Raw genomic sequence first — 18,765 nt, 5'->3', positions numbered from 1 at the left:
ACTAGAGTGCAGTGGTGCGATCTCGGCTCACTGCAACCTCTGCCTCCCCTCCCGGGTTCAAGCTAGTCTCCTGCCTCAGCCTCCTAAGTAGCTGGGATTACAGGTGCGCGCCACTATGCCTAGCTAATTTTTGCATTTTAAGTAGAAACAGGGTTTCACCATGTTGGCCAGGCTGGTCTTGAACTCCTGACCTCAAGTGATCAGTCCACCTTGGCCTCCCAAAGTGCTGGGATTACAAGTGTGAGCCACTGCATCAGGCCTATCAATACATACTTTCTAAAGGAAAACGAGAAGGTGATGAGATAGAGGGAAATTTTTTGTTTCTGTTAGGATCTGAGGTATTTGAGGGTTGCTTTATGCTAAGAGGAAAGAACCAGTTAGAAAAGTTGAAGACAGGCCAGGTGTGGTGGCTCATGCCTGTAATCCCAGCACTTTGGGAGGCTGAGGCAGGAAGATTGCTTGAGCCCAGGAGATTGAGACTAGCCTGGGCAACATGGCGAGACCTCGTCTCTACAAAAAATTAAAAATTAGCTGGGCATGGTGGTGTGCACCTGTAGTCCCAGCTGAGGTGGGAAGATCAATAGAGCCCAGGAGTTTGAGGCTGCAGTAAGCTGTTTTTGCAACACTGCACTCCATCCTGGGTGGATAGAGCAACACCTTAAAAGAAATAGTAATAATAAATTAAAAAAAAAAATATATATATATATATAAAAAAACAAACAATAATTAAGGAAATGAAAACAACAGAGTGTCCATCTCCCCTTAGAATGACTGTTATAAAGATGGAAGATAACAAGTGTTGGCAAGGATATGGAGAAAAGGTAACCTTTGTATACTGTTGGTGGGAATGTAAGTTAGTACAGCCATTATGGAAATTTTATGGAAGTTCCTCAGAAAACTAAAAATGGAGCTACCATATGACCCAGCAATCTAACTTGTAGGTATATATCTAAAGGAATTGAAATCAGTAAGTCAAAGATATCTATACTTACATGTTAATTGCAGCATTATTCATAATAACCAAGATAAGGAATCAGTTTTGTGTTCATCAACTAATGAATGGATTTTTAAAAAATGCATTCACCTTCTTTTGCACATTTCCTTTAGTTTTAATTTTAAGTATTTGAGACATACAAACAAGTATAGATAAAAGTAAATGAAAATCCAAATACTTGCCTCCCAGCTCATAAAACACAATATTACAGGCTGGGCGTGGTGGCTCACGCCTATAATCCCAGCACTTTGGGAGGCCGAGGCAGGTGGATCACTTGAGGTCAGGAGTTTGAGACCAGCCTGGCTGGTGAAACACTGTCTCTACTAAAAATACAAAAGTTAGCCAGGTGTGGTGGCACAGAAAAAAATACCACAGCCTGAGGTACAACCAGAGGTAAAAAGGTAATGGCAAAAACTGCAATAGCTTTTGCACCAACCTAATATAAAAGTTAAGGAGAGGGAGCGCTCTACAAGAAAAATAAAATGTAGATCCTATTCTTGAGTTAGTGTTCATTGTATAGCTATATTTTTCAAGGAAAAAGTACTGATTTCTGGCTTCAAAAAGGACTAAATTCCATGGTCCAAATGTGAATGGTTGGTTATTCACCAACCATTACTGCCAAGTGACAGAGAATTCTGTTCCTCACATTTTGGCTGACTGCCTTTAGAACATAAAGCCATCTCTCTGTTCTTCTGTGAGACGGAGTTTTTATTTGTATAATGAGAATGCTGTCTGCTCCTATAAGGATGTTAGCTTCCAAGAGATGTTGGGTGCTGTGTATCAAAATGGTGAGCCCCTGGAGATAGGTGTTACATAAAGCTGTGATATTTTCCCTTTACTAGATGATACTACAAATCATTCTAACTCCTCCAAGGAGGTCCCTTCCTCAGCTGTTTTAAGAAGCCTTCGGGTGAATGTAGGTCCAGACGGAGAGGAGACGAGAGCTCAGACTGTACAGAAATCCCCGGAGTTTTTGTCCACTTCAGAGTCTTCTAGCTTGTTGCAAGATCTACAGCCAAGTGATAGCACTTCTTTTATTCTTCTTAACCTAACAAGAGCAGGTATTCTTTCCTTTTCTTGAGCTCTGCTAATGCCTAAGAAAAAAATTAGGGGTGGGGCATATTTTACTTAGTCATACTTAAAATAGAAAGAAGCTTTATTATTTTATTATTTTGGAGAATTGGTGTGTCTGGTGACCATTTGAATATGTAGAGGGAGAGGGAGGACTCTAGTATGACCCATCTTGTTTGGGAAATTATGTAGTGCCATTTACTGAGATCGAACAGGAAGAGCAAGGCTTGGGGGAGGATGATTAGTTCCAATTTATGCCTATTTATTTTGAGATTTTGGAGGTACATTCAGGAGGACATGTCCTTTAGAGAGTTAGAAACAGGAATCCAGAGTTCTAGAAAGGTCTGTTTTGGTGCTTATCAGCATTCAGGAAATGTATGAAACAATGAGTGTGGATTCTTTGATTCAAGAGAAGTCTGAAGCATAAACAGAAAAGAAGGCAAGTCTGGGACCCTGGGAAAAAAACATTTAAGAGGACAACAGAAGAACAGGAAGGAGCAGCTGGAAGGGGATGAAGAGAACTGGAGAGACTGGTAGCGGGGAAGCCAAGGGAGGAAGAAGTTTTAAGGCAGAAAATACACTAAATCATGCCAAATGCTACATGATGGGCTTATTAGTGAGAAGTGTGTGTCTGGTGACCCTAGCAAGAGCAGTTGTTACTGTGGTAGCTAAGGTAGAGGCCAGGGTTAAAGAGATGGGGAGTGGATGGGAGGTAAGACAGTAGATACACAAGTTAGAAGGTACACTTGTTCAAGAAACTTGACTTTAAAGGAACAGGGAAGAAGGTAATAGCTAGAGAAGTACTTGGGGTTTTCTACTTCTTTTAAAAAATAAGGGTGAGAGACTTGAGTTAGGACATATTTAAAGACTCTAAGGAAATGCTGGCTGATAGGAAACTGGTTGCAGATGGGAGAGAGGAGATAACAGAAGTATATATGAGGGGATAATTGAAGAATGAGAATGAAATACTGTAGATGGGGGTTAGTCTGGTTGACCAAGAAAGACAGCTTTGCCTCTGAAATTAGAGGAGGCAAGGTAACGACAAGCCTGTAGACTAAAGGTAGAAAGGTGATAGCCTACTTTTCAATGAGAAGTTTGAGGTAAAAGGCGAAGGTCAGGAATAGCTTATTTAGGACATGGAGAGTTTCTGGGCCAGGCGCAGTGGCTCACGCCTGTAATCCCAGTACTTTGGGAGGCCGAGGTGGGCGGATTACAAGGTCAGGAGTTCACGACCAGCCTGACCCACGTGGTGAAACCCTGTCTCTACTAAAAATACAAAAATTAGCTGGGCATGGTGGCACATGCCTGTAATCCCAGCTACTCAGGCGGCTGAGGCAGGAGAATTGCTTGAACCTGGGAAGCAGAGGTTGTGGTAAGCCGAAATCGTGCCACTGCACTCCAGCCTAGGTGACAGAGCGAGACTCCGTCTCAAAAAAAAAAAAGGTGGGGGGACATGGAGAGTTTCTGAGCCAGGGCAAATAAAAGGCTTGCTTGGTTGCTAACTTTTCATATATTTTGTTTCTTCCAGGTCTGGGCTCTTCAGCTGAGCACTTAGTGTTTGTACAGGATGAGGCAGAAGATTCAGGGAATGATTTCCTCTCCAGTGAGAGCACAGACAGTAGCATTCCATGGTTCCTCCGGGTTCAAGAGTTGGCCCATGACAGTTTGATTGCTGCTACTCGTGCACAACTGGCAAAGAATGCAAAAACCAGCAGCAATGGTGAGGCCTGTTGGCATTTTCCTTGCCGCTATTCTGTGCAAAGAGATTTTGGTAATGCAGTGGCTGGTTTGAGTTGTATATAATTCAAGTTATTTTATTGATGAGAGCAGAAAGCTAGAAATCTGTAAATTGTTTAAATTTTATTTTCTGTAAAATAACTTGGCCATACTAGATTTGTGTCCAAAACCAACTAGTATTCTGAATTCTCAACTTTAAAAATGTACAGAGCCCCTTTTAAAGAAAAAATAATATACATTCTGGGGTTTGAATTGTTTTTATTGTAATGTCTCTTAAATACGCACAAACATCAATTCTGTGTAAACTTCATATACTTAGAGCTCTTACACCCTCATGAAATCAAAAGTTTTATCAGTTAATAGGAATAAAACTACCAAACCCATGAAAATAAAAATAACATTAAGTCATTGCGGCAGAGGATTATGTTTTGCTGAAACTGAATTGCTGCTCCTGGCAGTTTAACAATTAGCTATGATGGTTTTAATGCTTTTTCTTTTTCAGTTCAGCATGCCTGTACTAATTACTCTGTGCCACTTTTCTCTGTTCTAGTAATTTTCAAAGCATTGTCACTGGTTCATTGATGTCACATGGGAACTGAGAAATGCAAACTCTCAGGCCCATGCCAGACCTACTGAGTCAAAAACTTGGTTCTGATACATGTTAAAGCTTGAGAACCACGGCTCTATTCGGACCACTGCAGAATCTTTGCTTATGTAGCATGTCATGAATTCTTTTTTATGTCTGCCTCTGTGTTTTCTCATTAACCTGTGACAACTCAATACTACATGGTTTAATGCTATCATTATCACAAACTAAGCTTAAGCACTTAGTACACAGCTGTTTGGAGTTTATGCAGATTATTTAGTATATGCTTATTATTATTTTTTGATTACCATTCAAATGAAAATAAAAGTTAAAGTTTCTAATAGAGAACTAGAGTTCCCTATGAATATTTTGAAACATTAAATTTTTTTTTTGTCTTCTGTTTTTTCCCTTTTTGTGGAGAATGGGGTTTTGCTCTGTTGCCCAGGCAGGTCTCAAACTCCTGGACTCAGGTTCTCCTCCTCCCTCTGGCTCCCTAAGTGCTGGGATTATAGGTGTGAGCAACCATGCTCAGCCAAACTTTAAACTTCTGTTCGTTTTCTTTTTTTTTTTTTTTTTTTTTTTTGAGGCGGAGTCTTCACTCTGTCGCCCAGGCTGGAGTGCAGTGGCACCATCTCAGCTCACTGCAAGCTCCACCTCCCGGGTTCGCGCCATTCTCCTGCCTCAGCCTCCGGAGTAGCTGGGACTACAGGCGCCCGCCACCGTGCCCGGCTAATTTTTTGTATTTTAGTAGAGACGGGGTTTCACCGTGTTAGCCAGGATGGTCTCGATCTACTGACCTCGTGATCCGCCTGCCTCGGCCTCCCAAAGTGCAGGGATTACAGGCGTGAGCCACCGCGCCCGGCCTCTGTTCGTTTTCAAAATACTTAGTTCTGTTTATGACTACCATAGTGCTACTTAGAATGGTTCATTTTACCATTTTGGTAGGACCCTTAAAGTTCAGATTCTTCCTGAGATGTATGTGCCAATCTCTGGATGCTGAAACCTTCAGCATTTCCTCTTACATTGAAGAAATAGTGCCATATTTGCCAATGAGAAGTGGTGTAGGGAGGGGAGCTTGCAATTTAGAATCTGGGGGCTTGGGATCCAGGCCTGGGATCATCATTTATTAGTTCCCTGCTTTGGGCAGTTTAACCTCCCTTAGCTTCAATTTTCTTATGATCTGAACATGAAGATCAGGCAGCTTGCCTGATTGACTTGTTATGGAGATTACGTAACATTCTATCTGGGAAATGTTAGAATCAGCAAAGCATTGTGTGGATGTTTTTCTTACTCTCAAAATATGTTGCCTTACTATCTTAACAACTACCTTGTATGCCCGAATATAAATCACCCCAAATAGGCTGGGCATGGTGGCTTACGCCTGTAATCCCAGCACTTTGGGAGGCTGAGGTGGGCGGATCATCTGAGGTCAGGAGTTTGAGACCAGCCTGACAAATGTTGAGAAACCCCGTCTCTACTAAAAATACAAAATTAGCTGGGCATGGTGGCGCATGCCTGTAATCCCAGCTACTTAGGAAGGCTGAGACAGGAGAATTGCTTGAACCCGGGAAGCGGAGATTACAGTGAGTTGAGATCGCACCGCTGCACTCCAGCCTGGGCAACAGGAGCGAAACTCGGTCTCCCCAAAACAAAAATCACCCCAAATATAAGACAGTCTTTTATTTTCCAACAAGGTAATTCCCTAAAAGCCTTTTTTTCCCCCCCTAACTTAGTTATGTAAACCTTTAGGCATGTAGATAAAATTAACATTATAGGTTGCTATTTGGAAACTTTATGATCTTGGTTATACATACTCATTTTTTTAATTAATTTATTTTTTTGAGACCGAGTCTCTCTCTGTCGCCCAGGCTGGAGTGCAGCAGTGCAATCTGCTCACTGCAGTGCTCACTGCAAACTCCACCTCCTGGGCTCAAGTGATTCTCTGCCTCAGCCTCCCGAGTAGCTGGGACTACATGTGCATGCCACCATGCCCAGCTAATTTTTGTATTTTTAGTAGACACAGGGTTTCACCATGTTGGCCATGGCTGGTCTCAAATTCCTGACCCAAGGTGATCTGCCTGCCTCGGCCTCTCACAGTGCTGGGATTACAGGTGTGAGCCACTGCACCTGCTCCCACATAAACATTTGAATCATATGAAATATATCTATATTGCTTTTACCCACTAACACAAGCTTGTCCAACTCAGGCCTGTGGGCCACATGTAGCCCAGGATGCCTTTGAATGCAGCCCAACACAAATTTGTAAACTTTCTTAAAACATTATGAGTTGTTTTTTTTTTTAAAGCTCACCAGCTGTCGTTAGTATTAGTTTTTGTTTTTGTTTTTTTTTTTTTTTTTTTTTTGAGACGGAGTCTTGCTCTGTTGCCCAGGCTGGAGTGCAGTGGTGCAGTCTCGGCTCACTGCAATCTCCGCCTCCCGGGTTCGTGCCATTCTCCTGCCTCAGCCTCCCAAGTAGCTGGGACTACAGGTGCCTGCCACCACACCCGGCTAATTTTTTTTGTCTTTTTAGTAGAGACAGGGTTTCACCATGTTAGCCAGGATGGTCTCAATCTCCTGACCTCGTGATCTGCCTGCCTTGGCCTCCCAAAGTGCTGAGATTAAGGCATGAGCCACCGCGCCTGGCCAGTATTAGTATATTTTATGTGTGGCCCAAGACATTTCTTCTTTCAGTGAAAGAAGAATTTTGGCTCAAGGAAGCCAAAATATTGGACACCCTTGCACTAACATGTAATGAAGTGATTTTATTCAATATTTTAGTGCATTTTTAACATAAATATCTTTGTCATTGTCAACACTGAAGTCAGTTTGTGAGTCCTCTAGCATAGATTTTCAGAGCACATTATCTTCATTTATAATCTAAGTTGTTTGAAATACAGAAACATTTTAAGTTTGCGTAAGATGTTGTATATTAGGTCAGCAAAGGCCTTTGGGCCAAATCCCCACCGGTTTTTTGTTTTTTTTCTTTTTTTGAGACGGAGTCTCCCTCTGTCGCCCAGGCTCTGTCGCCCAGGCTGGAGTGCAGTGGTGTGATCTTGGCTCACTGCAAGCTCTGCGTCCCAGGTTCATGCCATTCTCCTGCCTCAGCCTCCCGAGCAGCTGGGACTACAGGTGCCCACCACCACGCCCAGCTAATTTTTTGTATTTTTAGTAAAGACGGGGTTTCACTGTGTTAGCCAGGATGGTCTCCATCTCATGATCTCATGATCGGCCCGCCTCGGCCTCCCAAAGTGCTGGGATTACAGGCGTTAGCCACCGTGCCCGGCCCGCACCTGTTTTTATAATTAAAGTTTTAGAACATAGGCATCCACATTACTTACAAATTGTCTAAGGCTGCTACTATGGCAAAGCTGAGTAGTTGTAACAGAAACCATATGGCAGCCAGGCGCAGTGGCTCACACTGTAATCCCAGCACTTTGGGAGGCCAAGGTGGGCGGATCACTGGAGGTCAGGAGTTCAAGACCAGCCTGGCCAACATGGTAGAACTCAAATGCACTCTTTTCTGAGGGATTTTTTTTTTTTTAGGGAAAAATTTGCCTTATATTTCTTTGAGCATATATTGATAATCTTCATTGTTGAGCAGGAGGAGTTTCAATAATTTCTTAGCCTTTCCTTATTCTATGTATTCATTTTTCCTATTTTATGATTATATTAATATTCTTCTTATATCTATAAAACTGAATCCAGAAAGCCCCTACTATCACTGATTTTAATCACTGTATTAGCATGATGTTTTTGGCCGATGCAGTGGTTCACGCCTGTAATCTCAACACTGGGTGGCCGAGGCAGGTGGATCTGTTGAGCTCAGGAGACCAGCCTGGGCAACGTGGCAAAACCCCATCTCTACAAAAAAAAAAAAAAAAAAAAAAAAAAATTAACCAGGTGTGGTGGTGCACACCTGACTCTAGTCCCAGCTACTTGGGAGGCTGACGTGGGAAGATCTCCCGAGCTGGGGAGGTCGAGGTTGCAGTGAACTGAGATCATGCCACTGGATTCCAGCCTGGGCAACAGAATGAGACCCTGTCTCAAAAACAAAAACAAAAAAATGTAAAAGAAAAAAGCATGATGTTTAACAGACCTTTCATTAGAAATCAGTTAGCTGGAGTTCTGGGGTTGGTGGGAAGATTCCTTCATGGCATATGTATTTTTGTGCTATATGTGTAGATATTTTTCAGGTAAGTACATTTTTAAAAATCTTGGGGCAATATTAAAGAAAAAGTTAATAGTAACTAGCAGGAAGCATCCTAGGTTCTGCTCTGACCTTGGAGCAATCAGCTTTATGACTAGTATTTGGTAAAGTATAGCAAGGAGAAGATTAATAGATGGGACAGAAACTGCCTTTGATTAGCCATCAGGTTCTAGGGGTTGTGATAGGTACAACATATATATTCTACTTTTGGCTATTGAGGGGGAAATTTGGAGATATAAATCTTATTGCTAAGGTATATATAGTGGAAAGATACACTGCCTGCATATGCTCATAGCAGAATTAAATGACTATTAATTTTTTTCTCTATTGATGTTCAAGTATTTCTTGAAGAAAGTGAAAGAAAAGGACCACCACCTACTAATTTGGAATTTATATAAAAATTTTTAACTGATTTTGTTTACATTTAAGGGAGGCACTTTGTACTCCTCACCTCTCTTTATTCTGTTGAACAAAACTGCAGTAGATATTTTCTCTTACTTTTTAAAATGTGGTTAGAAATTTAAATTTTGTATTCCTTAAGTATTTTATAACTAAAGAAGAGTGGTACAGGAAATTGGAAGGTGGTGCTTAGTTTCCAGAATGACAGGAAATGGCCAAATTCATTTCAGAAGATGGAAATCTAAAAATGGCTATCTGTCAAAGCCCACACTGAACCAGAATGACTGTTTCTCCTTAAAATACAGTGGGATTTTTTGTTTGTTTGTTTTTGAAACAGGGTCTTACTCTGTTGCCCAGACTGGAGTGCAGTGGTGCAATCTTGGCTCACTGCAGCCTCCGCCTCCTGGACACAAGCAAAATACAGTGTTTTTAACTACTCAGAACTTTGTCATCTTTGTAGCATACTACTCAGGGATAGTGTTGCTATCCCTGCTTCTCACCAAACTGTAATGCAAAGTGGGTTTAATTCTGCTTTCTAAGATTTCTAATAGCAAACTATTTTGGATATCTCTTAAATTTGTCAAAGAGGCCTAGTCTTGTGAAACAAAGCATGATAGTTTTTGGTAGTTTTTCCTGGAGTAAGGGAATAAATATGTAGAACACTTGCATTTCTATTGTTTTGTTATATTTATTTATTTATTTATTGACAGATTCTTGCTCTGTCACCCAGGCTGGAGTACAGTGGTGCAGTCACGGCTCACTATAGCATCAACCTCCCAGGCTTAAGTGATCTTCCTGCCTTAGCCTTGGAGCCTCAACTAGAGGCCTGTGCCACCATGCCTGGTTAATTTTTGTTTGTTTGTTTGTGTTTTGTAAAGATACGGTTTCACCACATTGCCCATGCTAGTCTCGGAACTCCTGGGCTCAAGCAGTCCCCCCAGCTTGGCTTCCCAAGTGCTTGGGATTATAGGTGTGAGCACCACGCCTGGCCCAGTTTCTGCTGTTAAGTGTGTACACGGAGAACTGAGGAAGATGAAGATAGATATCTGATTCATGATCTCTAGGAGGAAAACATAGGAGCTTTACTGTTTGAGCCTAAGTATTGAGTAGGGTCCTTTCCTGGATTACAAATATGTGACTCTGTTACAGGAGAAAATGTCCACCTTGGTTCTGGTGATGGGCAACCAAAAGATTCTGGGCCCCTTCCTCAAGTGGAAAAGAAGCTCAAGTGTACAGTTGAAGGCTGTGACCGGACATTTGTATGGCCAGCTCACTTTAAATACCACCTCAAGACTCATCGGTGAGCAAATCTGAGATCTCATATTTGGATATATGTTGATGCAAAAGTTGATTCTTTCAGAGGAGCTTGTCCCTCAGGTTGATAGATTACAGGAAAGTAGGGACTCCAGTTAACTTCTGGTTAAGATGTCTTTTTTTCTTTAACAGAAAGATTTGCATTGTCTCATTTATCTCATTCTTGATAAATATTTAATAAGACATTTGGGACCTAAAGACGTTAAACTAAGAGTTCTCAAATTTTATTATAAAACATATTTCCTTTGAGAACTTAAAAGTAACAAGTAAGCATGGGCCCCTACCTTGAACCTATGAAATCAGTTTAAGGGGTGGTGCTAGGCATCTGTAGTTTTTTGTTTGATTTTTTTTTTTTTTTAAAGAGACAGGATCTCACCCAGGCTGGAGTACAGTGGCGCCATCATAGCTCACTGCAGTCTCAAACTCCTGTGCTCAAGTCATCTTCCTACCTCAGCCTCAGCTGGGATTACAGACTTGCACCACCACACCTGGCTAATTAAAAAAAAAATTTTTTTGAGACAACGTCTCGCTATGTTGCCCAAGCTGATCTCAAACTCCTGGGCTCAAGTAATCTTCCTGCCTCAGCCTCCAGAGTAGCTGGGATTACAGGCTGTGAGCCACCACCCAGCTGTAGTTTTAACGAAGTCTTCAGTTGATTCTGATATATCCAGTTTTTGGACTTACTGTTTGCCTTGAGAGTCAATAGGGGCTTTGACTTGTCATCTCTAGCAAAGAGTATTTTCAGATATTTTTGCTTATGTGATTATTTTTGCAGAAATGACCGCTCCTTCATCTGTCCTGCAGAAGGTTGTGGGAAAAGCTTCTATGTGCTGCAGAGGCTGAAGGTACACATGAGGACCCACAATGGAGAGAAGCCCTTTATATGCCATGAGTCTGGCTGTGGTAAGCAGTTTACTACAGCTGGAAACCTGAAGAACCACCGGCGCATTCACACAGGTATGTGCAGCACCAACATTCCTTTGGGCAGTCTACTCCTTGGCTCTGCATGTTTGCCTATCCTTAGGAAAAACTCAAGTGGGAATAGAAATGAAGGTCTGGGGTTGTTGCTAGAACTCTGAAGATGGGATTTCTTTTTCAAATGACTTGTGGCACTTATAATAATATTTATTGTATTTTTACCTGTGTGTTTAGAGTGGACGATGTTGATTTCTGTCTCCAGGAGCCTAACCTGTAGGGAGAGTTGTAAGACCTTCTCAGACAACAATGATGTGGAGAGGTCTGGACAAAATCAGTCTGTGTTCAAATCTTTCTGAACATTGCGCAGTTAAGATTTTGGGCAGTAACATTTATTGAGTCACACAAATCATGCAGAACCTGTTCTAGGCACTAAATGGGGCAGGGTGGGAAAAAATACAAAAGATAAGATGCAATCCCTGACTTTCTCATTAGAGCCTCACAACATGAGAAACAGAATAGAGAAGTTAATTATTCTGGGTCACACAGCATGTTAATATCACAGGAACAAAATAAAGATTCCTTGACTCGTAGTCTAAGAGTCTAAGGGTGATTTTCCAAGCCACTTAGTCTAGCATGTTCTAGTCTCTAGCCAAAGTATAATTGCTGAACCCAGACCACTCTTAGAATGTGTAACTATTCTTCCCCACTTTCGTTGACTCTTCTTGATTCTTGCATTGGTAAAATGACAGCAGGTAAAATTAAAAGGTGAATATATATATATGACATATATAAAATAAAAAGCATGTATAAAAACATAAGGCATATGTAAAATTAAAAGTAAAAGGCATATATATATATATAAGACACACACATACTTTTTTTTTTGTTTTTTGTTTGTTTGTTTGTTTGAGACAGAGTCTTGCTGTGTCGCCAGGCTAGAGTGCAGTGGTGAGATCTCGGCTCACTGCAAGCTCCGCCTTCTAGGTTCACACCATTCTCCTGCCTCAGCCTCCCCAGTAGCTGGGACTACAGACACCCGCCACCACGCCCAGCTAATTTTGTGTGTGTGTGTATGTTTTTAGTAGAGACAGGGTTTCACCATGTTAGGTAGGATGGTCTCGATCTCCTGACCTTGTGATCCGCCCGTCTCAGCCTCCCAAAGTGCTGAGATTACAGGCGTGAGCCACTGTGCCCAGCCTGTACCGTTTTTTAAAATTAGTCAAATGCGGTAGTGAGAAGAGGGGAAAAAGTAACACAAGGCACTTGATCTATAACTGTGAACATCAGTTGAGATAACTCACTACCTTCGGACCAGCCCTTTGTTGTACCATTTGATAACACTGAACATCTTCTTAAAAAGCTTTCTTTTTTTCTTATTTATTTTTGAGACAGAGTCTTACTCTGTCACCCAGGCTGGAGTGCAGTGATGTGATCTCAGCTCACTGCAACCTCTGCCTCTTGGGTTCAAGCTTTTCTCGTGCCTCAGCCTCCCAGTAGCTGGGATTACAGGTGTGCACTACCATGCCCAGACAATTGTATTTCTAGTAGAGACCGGGTTTTGCCATGTTGGCCAGGCTGTTCTCGAACTCCTGACCTCAAGTGATCTGCTGACCTTGCCCTTCCAAAGTGCTGAGATTACATATGTGAACCACCACACCCAGCCTTAAAACGCTTTTACTTCAAAATATGGCCTGATTTTTCCGTTTTTTTATTTTTTATTTTTCTCTTTCTAATTCTTTCTGACTTTTATCTGTTAATCTCTGAATTTTTCACCAGTTTCAGAATTTCTCGTTCCTTCTCTTTTACTCAGTGCACTCTCTTTTTTTTTTTTTTTTTTTTTTTTTTTTTTTTTTGAGACGGAGTCTCGCTCTGTAGCCCAGGCTGGAGTGCAGTGGCCGGATCTCAGCTCACTGCAAGCTCCGCCTCCCAGGTTCACGCCATTCTCCGGCCTCAGCCTCCCGAGTAGCTGGGACTACAGGCGCTGCCACCTCGCCTGGCTATTTTTTGTATTTCTTAGTAGAGACAGGGTTTCACCGTGTTAGCCAGGATGGTCTTGATCTTCTGACCTCGTGATCCGCCCATCTCGGCCTCCCAAAGTGCTGGGATTACAGGCTTGAGCCACCGTGCCCGGCCTATGCACTCTCTTGTCATAATCTCAGACCTCAATTTAATTATTTCTCCCTAGATGCCTCACAGATCTGAATCTCAATAATAATTAATAATAATAAAAGTTAGCATTTGTTGAGGCACTTTAATATGTACCAACCACATATATATTACCTCATTTAATCTTTAAGGTAACTTTATGCCTTAGATACTGTACTTATTGATAAAGGAACAGAAGATTAGAGAGAGAAGTAACTTGCCCAATATCATGCAGGTAGGAAATGGCAGAGCTGGAATTTGAATTCTGATATGATCCCAGAGCTCTTCCAAGGATTTTATATTTAAATGCTGACAACTCAGTTTATCTCAAATGTCAAAACTGACCTCAAATCTTTGTTAGTAGTATTGATAGTAATTAAAGCTGCAGTTCAGGTCAGGCACTGTGGCTCACACCTGTAATCCCAGCGCTTTGGGAGGCTGAGGCGAACAGATCACTTGAGGGCAGGAGTTTGAGGCCAGCCTGGCCAACACAGTGAAACCCCATCTCTACTAAAAATACAATTAGCCAGGCATGGTGATGGGTGCCTGTAATCCCAGTTACTCAGGAGGCTGAGGCAGGAGAATTTCTTGAACCCGGGAGTTAGAGGTTACAGTGAGCCAAGATTGTGCTACTACACTCCAGCCTGGGAGACAGAGCGAGACTCCATCTCAAAAGAACAATTTTGACTGGGTACAGTGGCTCATGCCTGTAATCCCAGCACTTTGGGAGGCCAAGGTGAGTGGATCATCTGAGGTCAGGAGTTCCAGACCAGCCTGACCAACATGGTGAAATCCCATCTCTACTAAAAATACAAAAATTAGCTGGGGCATGGTGGCGCATGCCTGTAATCCCAGCTACTAGGGAGGCTGAGGCAGGAGAATCGCTTGAACCCAGGAGGCAGAGGATGCAGTGAATGGAGATCGTGCCATTGTACTCCAGACTGGGCAACAAGAGTAAAACTCTGTCTCAAAAAAAAAAAAAAAAAAGTAAAGCTGCTAATTCAGTGGCTTACTATGAGGGCTTACTATGTGCCAGGCACCATGCTGAATATTTACCTGGTATTATCTCATTTAATCCTCAAAACACTTTTGAAATTGTATTATCTCCGTATTTTAGATGAAAAGCTGATTTTTAAAGAGATTAAACACCTTCTCCATACAAATAAGTGGTAGTGCCAGGATTTGAAGTCAGAATTGGATTAACAGACCCCAAAGGCCATGTTTTTCACCATTTTGCTGCATTGCCTTTTAAACCTGTTCCTTCTCCTGTGTCCCTTATCCCAGTGAAATAACCATCCTCTCAAGTTTCCAAATAGGTATATCCCCTAACCAGCTTGATGCAAATATTTCATGCCATTACATTCTTATGTAGAATATTTTTCTAAATCCTTTTTTTATTTTTAGTTCTTTAGTTCATCTTTTGAAACATTTGACCTTGTAATTACTAAAATGTTCTGTTTTCTTGACATTTGTTCTGTTACATATATTAATGTATTGTTCATTCTTTCAATAACTTTTGAGTACTTAGCATTCTGGGGTAGGGATGAGTATACAAATAAAGCATTGAAAAAAGCTACCGCTGGAGAATCGCAAACATTAAACTGTGTGGTACAGTCTGAAAGAATAGTATAATCTAGCAGTGCTGATCCCTTCTAGAAAGCTCAGCTCCCGTAATGTCACTGTGCCAGACTTACTTGCCATTTTCTGAACTTTTCCTTGGCACTCTCAGTTTCAAGGCTTTGCTCACACACTATTCCTTGTGCCTGAAATTTCCTTCCATCCTTGTCATCTTTTAGATGAACTCAAATTCAGCTGCTTACAAAAATTACTGCAAGGGAGCACTTTTTTTTTTTTTTAATGAATTCATTTGTCTCACACTGGTCTGTGACTTTTAGAGGATAGAGACTGCATCTTTTTTTTTTTGAGACAGGGTCTCACTCTCTCTCTGTAGCCCAGGCTTGAGCTCAGGAATTTGAGATCAGCCTGGGAAACATAGTGAGACTTCATCTCCAAAAAAATTATACTTTTAGATGGATCTAGAAACTGAGTCATAAAGAAAATTGATGTAAGGTAAAAGTCCTGACTGCATATTCAGTATTAATCTTGATATCCTCAGAGGGTGGGAATCACTGAAGAAGGTAGGTTAATGCAACTCTCTAGCTATTGGGCCAGGAGGGAGAAGGAAGTATAGGCTTTGAGGCAGCCATTCCAAGGAAAAGGGCAAGGCTGTCAGCGGGATGTATACTAAAAGATCACTGAGAGGCAACACTTGCTAGGTAGCCCAGTTAAAATTATAACATGAATTAAATAAATCAGAGTAGGTAAGTCATTCGACTCTGAATAAAGTTGGTGGGAAAAGAGAGTAACAGGTAATCAGTTCATCAGAAGACTGAATCTTTATCTCATTTTCTGTCTCTAGGAGAGAAACCTTTCCTTTGTGAAGCCCAAGGATGTGGCCGTTCCTTTGCTGAGTATTCTAGTCTCCGAAAACATCTGGTGGTTCACTCAGGTATCAGAACCTTTGCCATTCATAGATTTTAGGAAAAGTAGACAAAAGACTAAAAGGGTTGTGGGGGTGATATAAAGACACCTAAAAAGAAACAAACTGTTCACTATAAAGATAGAAAGCTTCTCATCATCATGACGGAATCAGAAGTCTAGGCCCTTAATTCTTATAATCAAGGAGGGGGGGGAACATCTAATTATTATTTTCAGCTGTGTTTCTAATACAGCCTTTTTTTGAACAGCAAATTTGACACACTGCTGGGTGCTTTATAAGTTACATGAAACATGGACGCTTCTCTTTAGGAATTGATGTTTTTTATCCTTGGGGAGGATTTCACATCAGAAGAAAGTAAAAAGATTGATATAAGTTGTAGCAGCACCAGTAATATTACTGCCTTCTGAGCAGGTGTTAGTGATCCTGCTTGAGTCACCATTTTGGCAGAAACTGTGCCTTTGGCAAATAGAACCACAAACCTTATCGTTGCAGATGTGGAGAAGAGAAGAAAGGAGTAAGATTTAGCGACCCATTTTCTGTTTGGAGCCTTAAATTAATTCCCTGCAATTCTGTCAGTTTGCTCACTCTGCAGATATATCTCATCTTCTCAACCAGAAGTCAGGTACAGCCCAGGGAAAAACCTGTATCTTGTTAGAAGGACTTTTTTCCTGTAGGACGTGGTGATTTACTTGGAAAACAAGACGGGGAAGGTAGTTTAAGAAGGGCCTAGAATGTCAGAAAGGAGAGTTTGTGGAGCCTACTGGAAGTACAACCTGATGAAAACTTGGTTTACTGAAGGTTAATCTGGCAGTGATGCAGAAGCTAAACCAAAATAGGAAGAGATGAGAAGACTTTTTTTCAGTCTGGTCAAGAAGTCTGCTCCAGTGTAGTGGCAGGGAGCATGGAAAGAGATCCGGTGAAAGAATCTGTTCAACTCCGCAAATGATTGGCTATAAAGTGATACGGAAATGGAGGCAGCAGGTGAGGATTATTGATTCAAGAAGCATGGTAGTGGCCGGGTGTGGTGACTCATGCCTGTAATTCCAGCACTTTGGGAGGCCGAGGCGGGTGGATCACTTGAGGTTAGGAGTTTGAGACCAGCCTGGCCAACATGGTGAAATCCTGCCGAGATCAGCCTACTAAAAAAATACAAAATTATCCGGGCGTGGCAGCACATGCCTGTAATCCCAGTTACTTGGGAAGCTGAGGCAGGAGAATTGCTTGAGCCCGGGAGGCGGAGGTTGCAGTGAGCCGAGATTGTGCCATTGCACTCCAGCCTGGGCAACAAGAGTGAAACTCCGTCTTTCAAAAAAAAAAAAAAAAAAAAAAAAGCATGGTAGTTTCAGGAGGTTGAGGCTGCAGTGAGTTGTGATTGTGCCACTGCACTCCAGCCTGGATGACCGGGCGAGACCCTGTCTCAAAAAAAAAAAAAAAAAAAAATGTGGTAGTGAAGATAGGGAAAGGGGGCTTTCCAGTTGTCAGGGTGACTCACATATTTATGAGGGGTTAGAAAAGTGTTGGATGATGAGTGCTAGAGGGGGTCTGTAGACTAGCCTTGTCAGTTCGTTGGAGGTGAGAAAAAAAAAAATTCCTGGCGTACAACAGCTGTTTAGAATTTGTTGATTGAGCCAATGAGAATGAATAAAAGGATTGCCAAGTAACAGTGAGTGAGGACATAGCTGAGAGTAAGTAGCATAACTTTTTTTAGTAGACATTCAGATTTTATTACTTTTTTCTGCTACTGCTGAACAATTTAAAAGCTGGACACTGGAGAAAATAGGTGATGGAGGTTAATCAGAACAGAGGCTTGCTGAGTAAGAGATGAACTCAAGGAGGAGAGGGATTCTAGAATGGAATCAGGTCATTGTTGAATGACGGGCCATGGGAAACAAGGGGAAGCCAGAACATGACAAGTGGAAAGGAGGAACTGGAAGTTACTTATGAGGAAAGCAAGCTACTGCAGCGGGAGCAAGGAAGTTGGAGATTACAATCAGGAATGGGCATTGCAGAGTTGAGCTATTAGGAGTGGAGCAAGCAGTGTTTTAATATGATGACAGGTTCTAAGCAGAGATGGCAAACTGGTATCCTGTAGGCTAGATGTGGACTTCAGGTGTGTTTTGCTTGGATTGTAGAGCATTTTTATTTTACTTTACTGTGTCAGATTATGTGAAAGATTCACCAAAGTAGAGAAGTTTTTTTTTTTTTTTTTTTTTACATAGCAACAGTGGTGTTATACCTATCAAAATTAATAATTCCTTGGTTTTATCTTATAACCAATGTTCAGTTTTTTCTGCTTGTTTCGAAAATTTCTTTTAAAGTTGGTTTGTTTAAATCAGGATCCAACAAGATCCAATATTATACTTGGTTATTAAGTCTTTAAAACTCTAGATCTTTCTACATGGAGTTTTTGTTGTTGTTGTTGTTGTTTTTCATAGAGTTTTTGCAAAACAGAGTTAGTTGAGTCCTGTAGAATACCCCACATTCTGGATGTGTTGGTTTGCTTCCATTTATGTCATTTAACTTGTTTCCCTACATTTCCTATAAATGTAAGTAAGCTCTAAAAGCTTCAAAGTTTGGAAGTTTGGGGCAAGAATATGTGAGAGATGGTTCTGTGTGCTTCATTTTGTGTCACATCAGGAAGCTCACAGTGCTTGGTTGTCAAAATTGATCCATGGGTTCAGCTGGCCTAATCCCTATATTGTAAAGTTCCCTATGAACCTTTCACTTTCTCTTTTTTTTTTTTTTTTTTTGAGACAGTTACTACTGTGTTGCCCAGGCGAGAGTGCAGTGGCGTGATCTTGGCTCACTGCAGCCTCCACCTCCTGAGTTCAAGCAATTCTCCTGTCTCAGCCACCTGAGTAGCTGGTATTACAGGCGCATGCCACTACGCCCCA

The 18,765-nt window shown here is 41.5% G+C and overlaps 1 protein-coding gene across 5 annotated transcripts in view; it reads left to right on the top strand.

The window, feature by feature from the left end:
- The window catches only part of ZNF410 (zinc finger protein 410), a 48,133-nt gene that overhangs the window by 9,169 nt on the left and 20,199 nt on the right, over positions 1–18,765 (top strand). For 2 of the 5 annotated variants that reach the window (XR_007727551.1, XM_050798822.1), the window contains exons 4-8: positions 1,837–2,055; positions 3,594–3,785; positions 10,144–10,294; positions 11,084–11,265; positions 15,791–15,880. Coding sequence is in view for 4 of the 5 variants with exons in the window: in XM_050798822.1 (XP_050654779.1) it covers positions 1,837–2,055; positions 3,594–3,785; positions 10,144–10,294; positions 11,084–11,265; positions 15,791–15,880 (834 nt within the window). In the remaining variant the exon portion in view is untranslated. Of the gene's footprint in view, positions 1–1,836; positions 2,056–3,593; positions 3,786–10,143; positions 10,295–11,083; positions 11,266–15,790; positions 15,881–18,765 lie in introns of those variants that run through there. The other 3 variants (XM_050798825.1, XM_050798824.1, XM_050798823.1) reach the window with 2 other exon arrangements.

Source organism: Macaca thibetana, chromosome 7 (genome assembly GCF_024542745.1).
Source record: "Macaca thibetana thibetana isolate TM-01 chromosome 7, ASM2454274v1, whole genome shotgun sequence".
Taxonomy (NCBI): domain Eukaryota; kingdom Metazoa; phylum Chordata; class Mammalia; order Primates; family Cercopithecidae; genus Macaca; species Macaca thibetana.
Note: the sequence above shows the minus strand (reverse complement) of the source record. Positions and strands in the feature narration are given on the sequence as shown.